The 18,822-nt window shown below is 41.3% G+C and overlaps 1 protein-coding gene across 1 annotated transcript; it reads right to left on the reverse strand.

Annotated features, from left to right (window-relative positions):
* Positions 1–4,898: 4,898 nt before the first annotated feature.
* On the reverse strand, positions 4,899–13,875 carry Serpinb2 (serpin family B member 2). Its single transcript, XM_026407492.2, has 7 exons — positions 13,708–13,875; positions 10,520–10,639; positions 8,854–8,982; positions 8,233–8,350; positions 6,649–6,791; positions 5,623–5,787; positions 4,899–5,309 (listed from the first exon to the last, which is right to left on the reverse strand). Exons 1-7 carry the CDS (start codon positions 13,873–13,875, stop codon positions 4,899–4,901), a joined length of 1,254 nt encoding a protein of 417 aa, XP_026263277.2.
* Positions 13,876–18,822: the final 4,947 nt, after the last annotated feature.

Below are 18,822 nucleotides of genomic sequence, written 5' to 3' on the forward strand. Positions count from 1 at the left end.
CTGGAAGTGTCCTCTGGAGGCTCCAGATGGAAGGGCGGTTTGCTTTGACCACAGCAGCTCAGAAGAGTGGCCTGAGCCCCATGGCTGCTCAGCCAGGAGATGGCTGGAGTCCTGGGGTGACACTCAGGGCATCTCTGTGGATTCTGCCTACTCAGCCAAGAAACTCTTCCTCTCCTTAAAGTCACGGACTAAGTTTTACTCACGTTTTCCCCAAACCCGTTCTAGATTCTTTCCCCACTCTTGACTCTAGATATCCCTATTTATAGAAATACTGCCTGGGTCATGTTCACGTGTTATCTCGTGGCCTGTTAGGGGACGGAAAAAGAGAAAGGGGCGATCAGATCCTCTGTTGAGCTGTATCGGCGGCATTGCCGTCTGTGGCTGGTAGGGAGAGAGAGAGAACCAAGTGAATGAGAAATAGGGGGCAAGGAGAGATTGGGCAGAGCGTTTTTATGGTATCCATGCATTGGACAGTGTGGATTTATAAGGTATTCAAAAAACGTTAGAAAGAGAAAAGAGCTCCAGGTGCATCCGATCATTCTGTGGGAGAAGAGGAGAGCCAGAGTAGGCAGTGGCCTGGAGCTGTTGACGGCTGTCTTGGTCTGCCAAGGTTGCTATAACTGCATACCGCTGGCTGGACAGCTTAACCAGGGCATCTGTTCTCCCATGGGGTCGTGTTCTCACACATGCGTGATCTTCTTGATATAAGCAGTATTTCTATAAATAGTGGTTTAATCAAGAGGTGAGTGAGAAAGGATTCTAGACAAGGTTTGGCAGGAAACGGGTAAAACTTATGTAGTGGCACCCTCTCCTCCACAGAAAATCTTAATTAAGCTTCTCCAAAAATCTTCACCATAACTGATCTTAGGACTATCAGCAAAAGAGTTTCTACAAAAGAGTCCAGTAAAGTTAAACTTCTTATTTCCTGTTGGTCTTTCTTACAATCAATCAATTTGGCCACGGACCTGAAAGAGATCAGCACTCCAGGTGCCGAACACCGCTTTACTATTTTTTTCATAAACTTCTATGAACTATCTAGTGTGTGTGTGTGTGTGTGTGTGTGTGTGTGTATAATATACATATATACTTTACAATTGGTAAAGGTTTTCAAGGGAAGCATCTGCAGATGCAGAGTGTGATAAGAAACACAGATTCTCTTAACTAGCCTCTGGCCTGGGCCCAAGCTTCACAGAGATGTTTGCATTTCAAAGATAAGAGCAGAGGTTACTAATTGGGTCCCCTGGTAACAGCTGGCAGGGGAGGGAAGAAAGGGGAGAAGAAGCTCTCCCCTTCTCAGGCGCTGTCCTTGAAGGGTTAAAACTCACCCAGAGGAGTAAAAAACAAAAACCAAAAAACAAAAAAACAAAACTGCTTTTTGTGTGAACTTCTGCAGACTGTGAACTTCTGAGTCCCTCTGCTTACATGCTGGGTATGAACTTCTGAAACTGCCTGAACTCAAGGCTCGGGGGATTGATTGATTACAGTGAAAGCTAGACCCTCTGAACCTGGCTGCAGCCAAATAAAACTGTATCCTGCTATCTTCGGTGTGGTGTCCTGCCTGTCTGTCCACTTCTACACTTAATCTGTGACTTTAAGAAGATGGGAACAGTTTCTTGACTGATCAGGTAGAATCCACATCCATACATCAGTGTCACATAAGGAACTCCAGCAGTCTTCTTGCCAAATAAATTTATTCTTATTTATTTAGCTGTAAAGGCTGGAAGCCTGTTCACAGTGTCAGCATTGCTGATGCAGGCGGAGGCCCTCCCACTGGCTGCAGGTGGCTGCCTTTCTTGTATATCCTCACAGGGCAGGGAAAAGGCTCTGATCCATTCATCTCCCTGTGAGGGCATCAGAGGCATCACAGGACTTCGCCCTAATGCCCTAGCCTAACTCTAATCACCTGCCAAAGGCTCCTTTTTTCATACATCATCGTGTTTAGGGGGATTAGAGTTTCAATATATGAATTTTGAGCATTGGGGGTGCAAGCATTGAGTCCATAGCCATGGCTGAAGGCTTCTGAGTACTGGAGCAAGAGTCAGGTCTATAGATGCAAAATCTGCTAGTGAGATGAACAGGGCAACTTAAAAAGCAAGGCAATACTACTTCAGTTAAAAACGATAAATCTTAATGCAACTAAACACTAAAAATATAGAAAGGAAAACAAGAACCATAAAGAACATTATGAGAAGTACAAAGTGCAAGAACTACCTTGATATAAACTTTCCCATCAGTATCTCGAGAGCAAAAAGATGATGACATCATATCCCAAAGTGCTCGAGAGCTTTGAACCTCGAATCCTGTGCTTGGATTCTGTCCTCAATAGTGCTAGTGAAAGATCTTTTAACACTCACCAAAACTATTTGGAAAGCAACCATCTACCACTTTGCTGAATGAATTTTTAAAATACATAGAAAAATGGATAAAAAAATATTTAGGAGAAGCCAGATACAGTGGCACACTCCTGTAATTCCAATGACATGGGAAGCTGAGACAAGAGGATCACAAGTTAGAGGTCAGCCTCAGCAACTTAGCAAGACCTTGTCTCAAAATAAATAATACTAATAATAATAATAATAAGGGCTGGGGATGTATCTCGGTTGTAGAGCATCCCTGAGTTCAATCCCCACTACTTCCCCAAATTACACACACACACACACACACACACACACACACACACATATATATATATATATATATATATATATATATATATATATATATATATATCATATATATAACCCCTAAATTTTTAAAAATATACAATTCAAGCTTTAAAAATTAATTGAGCAACTTGGGACATAAGGCAGGAGGTTCAAAGCCAGGTTCAAAGCCAGCCTCAGCAACTTAGCAAAGCCCTAACCAACTTAGTGGGACCCCTTGGTTGAATCCCCAGAACCAAAAAAAAAAAAAAATTATTGAACAGCTTTCTGGAATTCTGTGGATGTATCTGACAAGCTACACATACTCATAAAGGCAACAATTATCATGATTGTTATTTATTAAATGTGCATTTAACATTTATTAAACACTACATATGTCATTTCTATTTTAATCACATAATATGTACGCACTTAATTAATTACGAGTTCATAGCAACTGCATGAAAAATGTTACAGTAAAAGAAAACCAAAGCAAAAAATTGCACCATACTTGACCCACAGTTAGAGTCCTCGAAAGTTAGAACTGGGATTTGAATGCAGATCATCAAAGTCCCAAGTCTCCTTCCTAAGGGTCAACATCACAGGGAGGGGAGCCTGGAATACACTTCCAGGATCCAGCCCACTTCTGCAGCCAGGCTCTGCCGCCAGTCAGATGCCCCCAAACCTGTGATTTGCTTAGTTCTTAGGTTTTGAATTATGTTCTTCTCTGCCCTTGACCTCAGCAGCATTCAGTGCTGCTCCAGAGAAGCGCCTTCAGAAGGAGTCCCTTGTGTCTCCCTCCTGCTCTTACACCCAGTCCATCTCCTCTGCTCTCAACTCTCAGCTCAATGACTGTGACCTTGATTCTGTGTCTGGAGCCTTGGACCTGGTGGTTGTCCCTAGTGTCACTGAGATTAGACACTGGTGCCACCAAAGGACTTTCACCCAGACTGTTTGTCACCCTTGCTCTGCTTTTTGCTGATGTGAGAAGCTCTAAAGCATGTTTCACAGGACCCCATCTCCCTCACCCTCAACGCTGGGTTTCTCTGCAAGATGGGTGGTTATGCTCTCGGCTCCTTTATCGTGCCTATGCCTTCAGGGTTCCTGCAAAGGAGTCATGATGCTCAACTCCTGGGCATGGAGGTGCTATAGTTTAGATCTGGAATGTTCCCCAAAGGCCCATGTATTAAAGGCTTGGTCCTCGGCTTAGTGCTACTGGAAACCACCTTGGCAGTGGAAGCCTTTAAAAGATGGAGCCTAGTGGGAGGTTTTAGGTGATTGAGGGGTGTGCTCAAACGGTATTATGGGATGCTGTTTTCTTCTTTCTCTTTGGCACCCTGACTATGCAACATTTTTGTTTGTTTTGTAGTGCTGGGGATGGAACCCAGGGCTTTGTGTGTACTAGACATGTGCTCTACCATTGAGCTACATGCCCTGGCTTGAACTGAGCACCTTTACTTCACCACATGCTCTCTGCCCTAAGGCACTGCCTTACCACAGGCCAAAAGCAACATGGCCACTGGCCATGGACTAGAACTTGTGAACCTGTGAGCTCAAATAAACCTTTCCCTTTTAAAGTTGATTACTGAGTTGTAACCAACAAGTATTTTGTCACAGTAATGGAATGCTGAGTGACATGCAAGGTATGCAAGGTCTTATGATCTGAAGACCTAATGGAAGGACAACAAATGAATAGCTGAGCATAAACATGTTGATTTATTGCATGTTTGTAATCTTACATGAGCTGCACACACATATGTGATACATAATGCTAGAAATGTGCATAACAAACATCTGCTTTTTGTTCAATGATTTCTTCCAGATATTTTTATGGAAGAACATGGTAGGGACACATACTTATCCTTCATTATAAAAACAAGTGAATGCATTTCTTTAGACTGACCCCTTGCTTCTGTAACTTTATCAATTACATTAAATAGACAGTGAATAATAATTAAAAAAAACACTATTATATAAAATAATAAATAACAGAAAAAGCTACTGCTATGATATAAACTAACAACAGGGAAGAACTAAATGTATATCATCTCATTTTAGGAGCTCAAATGATGAATAGAGTTGTCATGTTATGATTGACAGTTGTGTAATGATTTCTGAGTTTGTATTCAGTGTGCAGCAGAAGTTGTTCAGGAGAACAGAAATATTAAGAAAAAGTCTCTAAATTTTTGGCATTTGACATAGCAATTCTGAAGCAGATAGCTCAGGCTACAAAACCCTGTGCAGAAACAGAATTTTTCAATTTGAAGGTGAGGAGAATCTGCCAAAAAATAGGATGCTCTTGGTTATTTTGTGCATGATAAAGAAAAGGAAAGGATGATCTGCCACAAACTGTGGGCCACCGTGGCCAGTCCTCCCCGTCACAATGGCCCCAGTGCCAGCTGCTGCTTCAGTGCCCTCCTCATTGACATCCACGGTGGCTTGATGGAACACCTCAGAAAGGTACAGGTCATTCCCCTCGGACATTCCTGAGAAATTGGCCTGGCCCTTGTTGAAGGCATCCTCCATGCCCATGCTTCTCAGAATGGGCTTGAGCTTGTAGCGCTCTTCCAGTTTGAACTGAGGAATGAAGACCTCCACGTCATCTTCAGCCATTGTGTCTTTGCTGGTCCACTTGTTGAGTGTGTCGTAAGTTATTTCACTTTCCAGCTGCAAAACACAACAAAACAAACAAAAAGACCCGCTGAGTAAGTCTAATGTTAAAATCTGTGACTTTCCCACCTTGTGGGGAATGTAAAAATTTAAGAGATTGGTCAAAATTCTTCAAGAAAGTAACATGTATAACATATGATGAAGGCTCTGAGTGAAATTTTGAGACATGCCACGTGGACTATCAACTGATTCACCTATCTCTGGGAGAAACTGCAAATCATTTTTATGTGTAGATTTTCTACTTTTTAATCTCACAAAATGTAGGTTCAGCCTCAGAAGTTTCAGCATGGTTGATGCTGTACTGCCTCACCAACTCTAGGCCGGTGGACTCATTGGCGACTTCATCTGGAAGCAACAGGAACATGCTGACATCCCCATCATACGGGAGTTCTAGAATCTGAGCCTTCAGGTCCGCTATGTATCCAATGTTCAGCTTCTCGTGCAAGTGCATCATCTGTACAGGTACCTGCTGAGTCTGAAAGTATTCAAAAGTGAAGTGTGAAGGCGAATCCTAAAATTCCATTTACAAACAAACCTAAAAAAGAATGTACCCTCCTCTAGTGTCGAAGAAATGTAGTTTTAAAAAAAAAAAACTTAAATTATTTGCATACACTTACAGTGGGTATTCTGATTAGCTTTTTCAGGATAAGTTTTTATTCAGTAAGGTAAACAACAATAACAATCATAACAAGAATACCTAATAATACTAATAAAGTACTGTTTGCTGAACATGGTGGTGCACATCTGTAATCCCAGTGACTCAGGAGGCTGAGGCAAGAGGATTGCAAGTTTTAGGCCAGCCTCAGCAACTTAGTGAAGCACTAAGCAATTTAGTGAGACCCTGTCTCAAAATAATCGAAATAAAATAAAAAGAGCTGAAGATATAGCTCCGTATTAAAGTCCCTGGTGGTTCAATCCCCAGTACCAAAAGAAAAAGAAAAAAGAATTACTGTTCGTTTTACCTACCACTCTGTAAAGTCTCATTAAATACTTACAACAACCTTTAAAATTGATATTATGTTATCCTAGTTTTATAGGTTAAAACTAGGTACATAAAAGATCAGTGAGGTCATAGCTGGTAAGTGGGAGAGCCAGCATTTGACTCTTTCCAGCACGTGTGACTGGAAAATCCCTGGTCCTCACCACTACTGATATCGCCTCCTAAGAAATTATTGAATGAAGCTCAGTAACTTGGAAAAGTCAGTGTCTGACACACATGAGTTGTAACCAGCTTGCTATGGAGGAGAATCAATGAGTTGTCTCTGATTTTTCCATCTTTGTCTTATCTAAAGCCCTAAAGTATGTGATTAGAAACGTGCATCCTGATGTCTCGTACCGTGTTCACGCGGAAAGGATAAGGCCCGTTGAGTTTCTTCTCAAATGGAATTTTCCACTTTCCTTTGAAGTAGACTGCATTCACCAGGACCATCCTGGTCTCCACATCTACAGAGCCTTCAGGTAACAGGTTTGGGATTCTGCCTACGGGAAATATAACGTGGGGTTAGGGTTTGTAATCGAGAGCCTTCAACACAGAAGAGGATTTCTTGGAACTGTCAAGTGTCTGTCACATGGGGTATCCCCATTTGTCAAACTCTGGGGAGATGTTGATCTTTATGCTTAGTTTTTTTTTCCTCTAAATTTACATGAAGTTCAGAGAATTTGTGAAATCCAAGAGAAAAATGAAAGAATAATGCATTTCAGGTACAAAATTACTGTCACATTTGGAAAGGAGATTTTCACTTCTCTTTATACTGTTTGCTCAATGTTTCATGGTTTTCTGACAGTTATTGAACCCAGAAGGAAGTGAAAGGGGCTCCAATGAATGTAACAGTGGTCACCTACAGCTTGCCATTGAGTCCCTTTAGACCTGCTCAAGAGAGTCTTTGGATCTGAAAGTTGAACGGGTTTTCCAAAACATGTTTTTAAGTTGTGATGGACATAAAGTAGGAGGAGTACTGATGTAAGGGATGAGAAGGCAGAAGCATCTCGAAGAGGCTCGAGGGCTGGAAGAGATATTCAAAATCCATTGTGAAATAGTCTGTAGCACATGCTCTAACTGGGCTAAAAATGAAAAGTCCTCTGATAATGTTGAGAAGGCTGCAAAGGAGTGAGCCAGAGAGGGTTCTTAGAAACGACGGCCTCTGGCTTGATCTTTAAAAACATGGCATAAGGAGCAGTCTCTTTTCAGTGAGCACCTGTTTTGAAGTCTCCTCACCACTCAAAGGCATTGTGCCATTTAAACTCATGACTGCTGTGTTAGACTATAGGTCTACGATGGCTTGGTTGACCATTTTTATCCTCATCTACGTGCACTGTCTGCCTGGCATATAATATGTGATACATAAATATTTATTGACTTAACAAATTCATTTAATAATAAAGAATGAATGATTTAATTAAGTTTGAGTCCTTGTGAAAAATGCAAAGGGAAGGAGATGACTATGAGAAGAATCATGGACTGGAGTTAAAATGCTACAGGTGACCAAGAAAACCAAAAAATTTGACAATGAACTGGCTTTGCATAGTGAAAGAAGGAAGAGCGAAAAGAATTTCATGACTCTTCCCTGCTCTGTGGCCAGTGTTCTTCATAGCTCATACTAAGCTTAGGGGCAAGTCTTTATATCTTTGCTTCTGTGCACAGTGAGCACAGAGCCACAATTATTTCAATTCTAATATTTCCTATTTGAAATTTTTAGATATTATTCTCTGATAATATCTAAAAGCAGAATATTTAAGTACTGGACATGTCTTCGATTATTGGGCCTCATCTTTTCCTCTTAAAACATCATTGAGCTAAACATGAATAAACTTATTTAACCAAAATCATTTAAGTTGGACAATTTTTCAGGGAGTGAAGCATAAGTTCAAGGATGATTTTAAAAGACCAACGTGGAAAGAAGAAAATATTTCAGTGCGTTACCTTTCGTCTGAGCCTTGACCCAGGAATTAATCTTTTTTCTGGCTTCTTCTGCACATTCCAGGAAGTCTACTGCCTGGGGTTCTGTTGAGTAATATTTCTTACAGAGTTGCATGTATTCCTTTAATGCAAGAAAATGCCAAAGGTTACATGGAATATATCATGAACAAACCAGGGTGTGATTTTAAATCATGGGTTTCCTGTCAAGCCTGGGAGGCTGGGGGAGGAGTTGGGATGGAATTTCGCAGGAGTGGTGCTGAAGGAGGACATAGTACAGATTACAAGTTCTCCTTAACCCCCTCCTCACATTCCAGCACAAACTCTATCTACTCTCTTGCATTATTCACACAATAGACAATAAACAAAAGCAGAGAGGTTTCATGTGGGGAACAGTGACCCTGGAAAAAGTTGGTTTCATCTTCCTGATTAGCACTCTGAAACAGGGACATTGGTGATAGGAGGGGGAAAACTGACAGAGGAAACAGGACGGACTGGGAGATATGAGGCCAGCCTCAAGGAGGCTGCATGGAATCCTGACTCTTCATGAATTGTAGACAGGCCCCTGGACAGAGCCCCTGCTGCTGGTTCGGGACCCCAGCCATCTCAGTCAAAGGCTTCACTTACTTCCTTGAATCTTGCAGACTTCTCGCCAAACAGCTTACTGACACTTTCCAATAAGTAATCCCCTGTGGTTGCGTTGATGTCTGAGCTGATGGAGTGGAAGGATGAGTGGACTTTGTCCCTCACCTGTGCCTTAAACAGAAGACAGGGATTTTCTTTTTATAACAGAGGACTAGCAAGCAAGATATTTCTTAAGCAATGGTAGCTTTTCTTAACATAGTAATAAAACACGTAATCATGCATATATCTTTTTGGTCCTTTAGAGTAATCTCTGAGGAAGTGGTTTTGATAAGATGTGGCTCCTTAAAGCCAATGAGATAAAATTTAATTTGTTTCAAAGTTTACCCTTTTTATAGATTGGATTCAACCAGGAGTCTCCAATAACCTCCAAGAAAAGTAGATTTCTTTTGAGTTTCTAAACTTCAGGTCCTGTAAGGAATTTTTATTATATTTATAAGATGAATAAGTTCTGAGTATTTACAGTATGGCATGCTGATTATAGTTTAAAAATACCATGTTGTTTCCTTGCAGTTTGTGAAGAGAGTATATTTTAAATGTTCTCACTCCCCCCATACACACATGGTAACTAGTTGTGGTGGTGGGTAAATTTGACTGTGATAATCATCTCACAATGTACAGGGAGATCAAATCACACCCCAGCATAACTAGAATGTATACAATTTTTATTTGTCACGTTTGTTAATTGTGAAGCTGTCGATAAAGCTAGGGGGGACCTGTTACCTTAGTAGTGATCTAACACGGTTCACTTGGCTTCTATAGGTACCCGTTTACAGGGTGACCTACACAGTGGAAAATCTGGGTTTTAGAAAACCACAAAAGTGAAGGGGAATTCCAGTGCACAACCCAAAACTTGTAAGCACCTACAATCAGAAAGCTTGTAAGCACTGTGACAGACACGGGGCTCAGTCACAGCAGCAGCGGAGATGAAGCAGAGAAGGAGCCCCCCAGATGGACTTCCAGGTATTACAGGACACTCAGCGTAAGCTCCAGGTTATAGGCACCTTCTCCACCTCCTCTAGCCCACAATGTCCTGTGTGATGGATGGATGGGTGGAGCATCACCATGTTCAGGAAGGAAGCTATGAGACACCTCCCCATAATCTGTCTCGTGAGCATAAGCATGGAAGCTGGTTACCAACAGGAGCACATCTCTACCCAGTTCCTAGAGTGTAGCCAGACAGCTAATGACCTTTAAGGAAATGGAGTATTGAGAAGAGATGATAGACAGATAGATAGACAGACAGACATATAGATCTCTGAGAGTCAGTAGCCTCTCACACGCTAACTGGGCATGGCCTTCACCATTGCTCAATTATTTGTCACACCCCCACACCCTCTCTCCTCTGGAAATTTCCACCCATGCATATGTATTCTAGGTGTCTATAGTAAAGAATAGTTTTTAAATAAATATCTAATGGCAGAGGGTTATGGTAGAATTGAGAAACTACCTTGGCCTAAAGTCATGAGTGTGGATTCTGCCCTGGCTCTGCCCTGGGTTATTCGTTGATCTTGGGAAATTTACGTCATGACTCTGAGTCTTCCTTTTCTCTCTGTGGCTGGAGGAAACTGTCCTAGGATCCTTCCCAGCCTAACACTGTGATTTTGAGAAAAAAAAGAGAAATAGAATTCAAAAGAAATGAGTCAGTTACCTGCAAAATGGCATCAGGATAATTTCCCTTCTGTATCTGCTGCATGAAGTCACAACCGGTGAGATTCTGCGGGGCCCCTGACGCCATGCTGTAGTTTCCAACTTTGTCAAACTGAAGCACCTGCAATCAGAAACAGGGAGAATGGTGACGGTCTCCTGCTGGACTCAAGTATCTCTGGCTCCCTGCCTTGTGTGTGTGTGTGGGGGAGCCACCAGACACCCTTTCTATGTGACACGGAAGGGTCCGCAATTTAATTTCCCTTACAGGAAACCACCTGAGGCGGCTGTATTCATTCACACACTGGTCATTTTGGAAGATGAGGTGATTTATAACCCATTCCCTAACTTACCTAAATTATCACCCAGCCCATAAATTGTCTTGAAAAAATGCCAGTATTTTAAAGAAAATAATACAACTAACTCAGAACTTTTTCTCTCTCTCATATCATTCTCTCTCTTATCTGTCAAAAACTAAGAGTCAAAAGAAGCTGAAGCATAAAAGCAGATCCTCGATAGTAAACAGGGATCATCCAAAATATTAACATACATCATATGTACACAGAGAAATTATAGTCCCTGCGGGGGGACAGATGACAAGGATCTGACCACAAGATGGATCTATAGTGTAAGTAGTTGAGATCACACAGTGAAGCTGGCGGGTAGAGACCAGCCTCTAAGAAGCAACCTCCCCTCCCCACAGCACTGTCACTTGTCCAGCTTGTCAGTCTCAGCACCCACAGGGTCCCGGCCCCAAGACCTGCTGCAGTTCCTGTGGGACCCATGGTAAGAAGCTGATCCTGTAAATGGACTCATGACTGTGGCTTGGCTGATGAGGAGAGGCAGCCATGCCTGGCCAGCTGGTGAATTCCTGGACTGGAGGGCAAAGTTAGCACTTGAGGGACCTTAAAAATGCCCCCCCCCCAGCATATGTCATAGGTCCTGCCACCCTCTCTGAAAAGAAGTGGTCCCACTCTGTCCCTACACAAGGGAAGGATGTTTCCTACAATGGCTTCTCTCGTTCCCTCCCTTCCAGGACAGTTGACCCTTATTCGCTGCAAAGTCACTCAGGCAATGTCCCTGCAGAAGTGGGGATGTGGGGTGACCCTGGGCCACCCTGAGACCCACAGATGCAGCTTGGCCTGCACAGAACCTTGGTCCATGACCTCACCCTAAGAGCTACAAAGACATTCCTCACTGGCACCCTGATTTCACATGGACCTCTGCTCTCTAGGAGTTTCCTTCATTGCAGCTCTGCCACCTCTTCCAGCTGCAAGTGTCCCCAACGGGAAGGTTTCTCCTTACCCTAATTTCCTCATCTGCAAAATGAGTGTGATAATCACAGCAACTACTTCATAGAATTTTGAAGACGTTCATAGAGAGCTCTCTGGCTACGGCAGAAACCAGTGTGAACTATTGTTACAACTGCTGCTGTTAGGTGTCCACATGTTCTCTCTAATCTTTTCAGCAGTCTTACAAGTTACGCATTTTCATTCCCATTTTATATAAGAAAAAAACTGCAGCTCCAAGGGTTTCCATGCCTGCACACATGCAGTAAGTGACAAGGCCAGGACTCAGACACTTATGGGCCTGTCCCTGACACCCATGTCTTCCTCGTCCAAGCAAGGAACTGCATGGTTTATTTATTATTTTTTATAATTTAGAAAGTAAATAAGCATTAGAATTTGAAAATCTGCACATGCAACCAAGTTATAAGAAGATTATATAAAATCTTTGCACAGTCCCAAGTTCTGAAAGCACCTTGATATATAGAAAAAGTGTCTTGAGGCCAGAGTGACCATTGCATTCATTTTTCCTTTAGTATCCAAACCAAGTTTTTTTACTTTAACAACCTGGAACATCTACTTAGCATTTGCCCTCAAATGTGTTGCTTCTGATTCCTTTACATTCAAAAACATAAACCCCTGATGTCTTTAAAGGTTTTCAATGCAGTTCACTCTCTTTATTTTTCCAGGAGAAAGAAGATAAAGGGGAAGGGATGTTGCCAAATCCTGCTGGTATCGAGTTGAGCAAGGTTTTTGTCATAAGTCTTGATGTTTAAACTGCAACCAGCACAGTGATAAGTCCTTTCCTCTCCTCCTGCAGTGGGATTGGCCAACGTGCTCTACCCTAAATGGGTCACCGTGTTCCTGAAAGGGATGCATTTATTCTCAGGTACATTTCTCATGGGAACCCAGAAACCAGCCGGTGGCATTTTGGTGTGACTGAAAGCACAATGCCTGCGTGTACTTAAAGCAATTTGATTTTAATGTCAGCATGGATGTGAGCACAAAGGAATTTTAATTACATGATGACCACGTCCAGATCGCTCACTGGTCTAGGAAAAACAGGATCATGAGAACTTTAAAGTGTTGAATGGATCCCTTAAGTCTATGGCCATGTGCAATTGAAGCACTTCAGCAAACTAAGGCCTCAGCCACCCCAGAAAGTGTCCCCTGCCTGGATCTGTGTCCTTTCACCAGGGAAGGAAAGCAGAGGCCTTGACAGAGAGTCTCTAGTAATGCTGTTGCACACTTGTCCACCTTGAATTTGAAGACTGGTCTTACACGATGCCAAGCCCCATGGTGTGGACATGAGCTCCCAGGCTGGATGATATGATGAGGTCCTCTGAAGCCACGTCTACCTCTGTGTCTCTGTGAGTGTGGTGACCACTATCCTGGTGCATTTCTTTTCTCTTTGTGCCTCTCCTAAAGCCATGAGGAATTCTTCATAGGAAAGGGGAACAGCTGCTCCACGGTGGGAGAGCAAAGGGAAGGAGCCTGAACTGGGGGTTAGAATACTGTGGGCGACCTTGGGAGAGGTTCTTCATTCACACTGCCAATGCTGTCATCTATAAAATGATATTTATCTTAAAACCAAGTGAGAGAATGTGTGCAAAACACTCACTTTGAATAGTATGAGGGTGGAGATTAAAATGAAAGATGTCACTTAACATTTTCAGCCTTGAAAGCTAATAAACTCTGATATGCCTTCTGCTATCTACACTTGAGGGGTTTCCTGGTGGCTTTGTACATTTAAGTCTAAGGAATCTGTGTTGTAAAAGCTGGTGATTTGTTAGCACACCCGATCTCTGTCTTCTTAGGGTTGATGACCTGAGCTTAAAATAAGAAGAACTGTACAATTCAGTTCAGGATCCCTCAGGCCTAATGTGAAGCTTCAGTGCCAACTCACCTTGGCTATCTGGTCTTCAGTGTTGCCCCTGGAACCCAGGTAGACCATGGCCATGGTGGAGGAGATGCTCCATGGAGAGAAGAAGACATTCTGGGTGGGACTCACTTTTGCCAGATGCTTGAAGAAATTGAGGGCAAAGATGGTGTTTGCCACATAAAGGTCTTCCATTGTTTCAATCTAGAAGGAAAATAAAGATGGGAAAAACGATCTAAAAGACGGTGCAGCATTTTGGGTGAGGTTGGCAGATGTTCCCTGCTTAGGGTAGGGTTTCCCACTCTGTCCTTCCTCCATGGACTAACTTGAGGGAGGACAGGGAAAACTTCAAGGTCATGTGACCTGTGCAGCCACAAAGGGCCCATGATGGTGCCAAGCTGTCCTTGTCCATCTTGGAAATGCTTTAACCTGGCCTGCAGTCTCACTTTTCACCAGATCCTGTGAATTATGTTGCAATTCTGAGATACAATGAACCATTTTATGATGAGCAGTGATGCTTCCTGTTACCATATACAAATATTGATAATAACAGCAGTAACAAAAGCATTCATTTAGTTCTTATTGTCCAACAGGTGTGTTCTGAATACTTTATCTGCACTAATCTTGTCATCCTCACTGAGATCCTATAAGGAAGGCAATAAGGCAAGGCTATTTCTTTTAACAAAGGAAATGTGGAGATTAAGTGACCTTTGCCATTCAAACCTATAAAGGGCAGGAGTAGGAATTGCAGCCAGATAGGTGGCCTCCAGGGTCATGCTACACTTCACTCACGTGCATAACCACGTGGCACACACACGTGGGAAAAGTCATACATATTCAAACATATGCCACGTGCACACATATTCCTGTTGGCTCCAGTTGAGATGTACAATGCTCTTTCAAGTTTCCATTCCTAGAAGTGGCTTATGTTTGAGAGTCAGTACTGTCACCCAGGTCCTACAAATGCCTCCTCCACTCCCCGCACATGCGTGCGACACTGCACATAACCACAGCTTTGCCTTAAAAGCACTTCCTGTGCTAGGGAATTCATAATTGGAAATACAAGAAGGGCTCTCTTTTGTTGGTCCCCCACTGCCAGGAAAGCCACCTGGGCAGGAATGCAGGGATAATCCCAGATGTACGAAACACACACATACACTCCATTTATTGTCACCTCAAAATAAATCACAGACACACCTCCATGACCTAAGGTTCTGTGTGCAAGTGAATGCTTGGAAACTCCCAAGGTGTGTGTGTGTGTGTGTGTGTGTGTGTGTGTGTGTGTGTGTGTGTTTCGTACATCTGGGATTTCGTGCAGAGGGACAATCATCTTTCTAGTTATCTTTCTTTCATCATAGTTTATACCACACCCTATAATTACCCAAATCCATAAACACATCAAGGACTCTGACATTCATCCTCTCTGGGGAAACTTTCTTGTGACGATGACTTCCCAGAACTGAGAGGGGCTGGGCAGCCCCCTGGGATGAGCCATTCCTGCAGCTGTCCCCCTACCTGCCAGGGCTCCCACCAGGACCAGTCATCCCTTGTCTCTCTAATCCATGTGTGTCTTGTGTAAAACTTTGGTGGATAAGTCCCTCTTTTTTAAGAAAGTGATTGAAATTTGCATCAAAGTTTCTCATTTGAAATATGATTCAGTTCTAGTTTGTCAAGACAAAAGAGCAAATTAAATAAAAACTTGTCCTCTCCTCTCGTCTCCTCATTCAACCTTTATAGTATCCGTATGAGGTAATCACCCCCCGAGTGCCTGGATTGCATGCTGATGCTCATAGAGGTTAAGTAACTCAGGTAAGGTCACACAGCTAGTCTGTAGCGGAGCAGGGCTCCAAGTCCAGGTTGCGCCCAGAAGGCCACCCTTCCTGGTGACCCTCACTTGCTGATGTGTAGCTCCACTATAATTCATCAGAGTTGGGCAAGTTATAGCTTGAGAAATGTTGGAAAGAGGAAATAAAAAGAGGAAAGTAGAAAATTTAGAAAGCTCCTAGAAAGTTTATCACGTTTAAAAAAACCACTAATTCTTTTCTCTTGCTTCATCACCTAGTTTGACTTGAATGGCTCAGTAGTTTGTTTGTTCTTCCTTCTACTGATTAAAACATTTTACAACTAGACTCATGTAGAGATTTTTCTAAATATATTATCCCCAACATCTTTTGGAAACAAGCTGGGCCTTAAAAACATAATAAAATATATTTCTCTGTTTCCATGTGAAAATTCAAATAAGAGATTAGAACCAGAATAGTAGTTCTTTGTAATAATGTGCTTAGTTAGTCATTTTGACATTAGTAAAATTTAAGTGTTGAGACAAACTATCAAAAAGGGCTATTAATTCTAAGTTAGGATTTAAGATAAATTGATAAAGAACAAAATGTTAACAAGAATAGAATTAAATTGTCCCAGATTCATCTACTTCTCTAAAAATTCTTCTGAATTCTATTTCTAAACTAGGTTCAATTTATCATATTTAACATAGAAATAATATTTGATGCCAGGTGCAATGGCATATAATTACAATTCCAGCTATTTGGGAGGCTAAGAGAAGAGGATTACAAGTTGAAACCCAGACTGAGAAATTTAATGAGACCCTGTCTCAAAATTTAAAAATAAATAAATAAAAAGTTTAGGGATGTAACTCAGTGGCAAAGCACCCCTGAGTTCAAACCCCAGGACTGCAAAATAAAATAAAATTAAAATTAATAATAATATTTTATGTCTATGTTGCAGTTACCTAATTTCTTCAGCAACTTTTTGTTGTTGTTGTTGTTGTTGTTGTTTAATTCACACAATTACTTGCCCAATAAAGCTTAGGAATTCCTGTTAAATTAATGAAAATGTAACAATGTAGATTGCACATTGGTTACTTGGTCCAGTGCAAGGCTGGCTCAGCTTTCTGATTACAAATCTAGTGATTTCTTTACAAATTTCTCAAATAAGAGAGACTCACAATTTAGAAATCTAGGATGGCGTTTGCATATCGGGTTTCTGACTCTCAGACAAGCCCACACCTTATGCTTAATATGATGGGAATTACCAAGACAATTAATGCAAAATGGAAATCAAGGAGTGGTGTCAGTTCCAGAGCTTCCCAGAACAGGTAGCCTCTTGTGAATCGCTTGACAGTGTAATAAGTCTCACCACATTAACCTCCAAATACATGCTCCCATCAGTGTTTATTTAATATTACCACTGAGGCAAGTGAATGGAATTCATACGCAGGGCTGGACTTCCTGATGTTTGTGTTGGTTCCTGAAATGCAGGTTGTCAACTGTGCCACTGAAACTCGGCTGAGATGATAAAGAATCTGGGAGGTGCCACAGGCACACTGCCACAGTCCCTCTGCTCACGGACCCTGGATGTCAGACTGCAATTTGCTGCAGCACTTTAAACAATTTTTTGTGTGACTTTCTAATGCGAATATTTTGACATTGACCACCCCAAAAAAGAAAAAGAAAACTAAGAAAAAAATAATAGGAGGAAACAGCCCATCAAAAATTACCACTTATTCTGCCCACAAATTAAAAGCAATTTCTGTAGGTTGATAATTTTCATGATGAATAACTATCTGTTTGTGGGTATAAAATTACCTAGTTAGTCAGTCCATCAACGCGTTCAGCTGATTTCTTCTTTCACAAAATTGGTCCATTATTGAACTAAATTCAGTAAACATACTCTGATGTTGGATGGAACCAGCTCAAATCCCTGCCTTATTTCTGTAGCTTCTGACAGTTAATTTTAGAAGAAAACAGAACTCTCTTTTCCTTTTATTTATTTAAAAATATTTTCATTGCTTAAATGAAAATATTTTAATGTATGCAGCTATGTCCATCATATTCAGTAACGACATAATAGCCAGTGCAGAATATACATATTCTAACCTGTGCAATAACATGACATCACAACTTGAATAAAGGCTCATTTTGGTTTAGTTAATGGTACAAAGGCATTTGATGGCTTCTGAGATTCAAAATCAAGTGCTATTATAATTTAATTCAAATCTTAAACTAACATATTTTTAGTTAAACAAACAACTAATCAATAAAATAGCACTACATTTTTTAACTAACCCTGTAGAAACATCCTACATCTGAATTCTCAATACATAAATAATGCCTGTTATATGAAGAGAAAAAAATTAAATCGTGTATCCCACAGAGATGGTCATGGAAAGAGCTGAAATACCTTGTTCTCGAAGCTGCTGTCTGACTGGAAATGCTCCTTGGAGAGTTGTCACAGTTTAGACATGGTAATGACTGGTTTTATAAGGCTCTGCCCCTCCCACACAACTTTTTTTTCTCTCTCTCTCTCTTTAATTTGAATCCTTTGTGTGATTCAACATTTTACTCAGACCTTATTATAATAGATATGCTTTTTATAAAAGATAGTTGAAGAAACTATCTGGGGGTATGACATCATTCAGAAATGTCAGAATTTAGCAATATCTACAGGAACCTGTCAAAATTGGCTTAAACCCCCAACCTCCAGCTTCAAGTCCTTCTGTTCTCTACTTGTTCCTTGAGTATCAAATCCCACGGCTCTCCTTCCACCTTTGGAAAACCGTGATCCGTGAGCTCTTTGAAATAGACACAACACAATTTTTTCTTTTGAGTCTAGGCAGAACCAAATGACAATTTGGATAAGAAAAGGAAGAGAAAGCCACAATTTTTTTTTCTTCTTAGAAATGTTACTCTTACATTTCTCAAGATATAATATTCTAAATATTTCTGGGGTTTAACCTAATCTCCTGTTACAAGCCACACCCAAAGAACTTTCCCTTAATTAGATCATAGATCTTATCCTGTTGTGAACAGAGACAATTCACCATTCATGTTGATTTATAATTCTGGATAAATCGGACATGCTGGTTGGAAATTATGATCTTAAAAACTTGATTAAGAAAACCACCAGATATTTAGATCCAACAAAAGGAATTTTGGAATAAAAATAGATTTAGAAAACGACATATAAGTAAATATAATTGTGAATCTGAAAATGTTCATCTTGCTAGAGTCAGCAACCCCTCGTAAGAAAGCCTGTCTTCCCTGGGCTTTGCTTTGGTGGACAGGGTAGAAGGGCAGTATTGTCACTGAGCTCCTCAGCTGGCATGGCAAGCTCCTGCCTGTGCTG

Source organism: Urocitellus parryii, chromosome 13, assembly GCF_045843805.1.
Source record: "Urocitellus parryii isolate mUroPar1 chromosome 13, mUroPar1.hap1, whole genome shotgun sequence".
Lineage (NCBI taxonomy): Eukaryota > Metazoa > Chordata > Mammalia > Rodentia > Sciuridae > Urocitellus > Urocitellus parryii.

Bases quoted from the DNA above. Each gene is read 5' to 3' on its own strand.
- Serpinb2 (XM_026407492.2), bottom strand. From the start codon at position 13,875: ATGGAAGACCTTTATGTGGCAAACACCATCTTTGCCCTCAATTTCTTC. The intron at 8,983-10,519 runs GTAACTGACTCA...CTTCTGTTTAAG, and splicing joins ATCCTGATGCCATTTTGCAG to GCACAGGTGAGGGACAAAGT. The intron at 5,788-6,648 runs GTACGAGACATC...GAATACTTTCAG, and splicing joins ATCCTTTCCGCGTGAACACG to ACTCAGCAGGTACCTGTACA.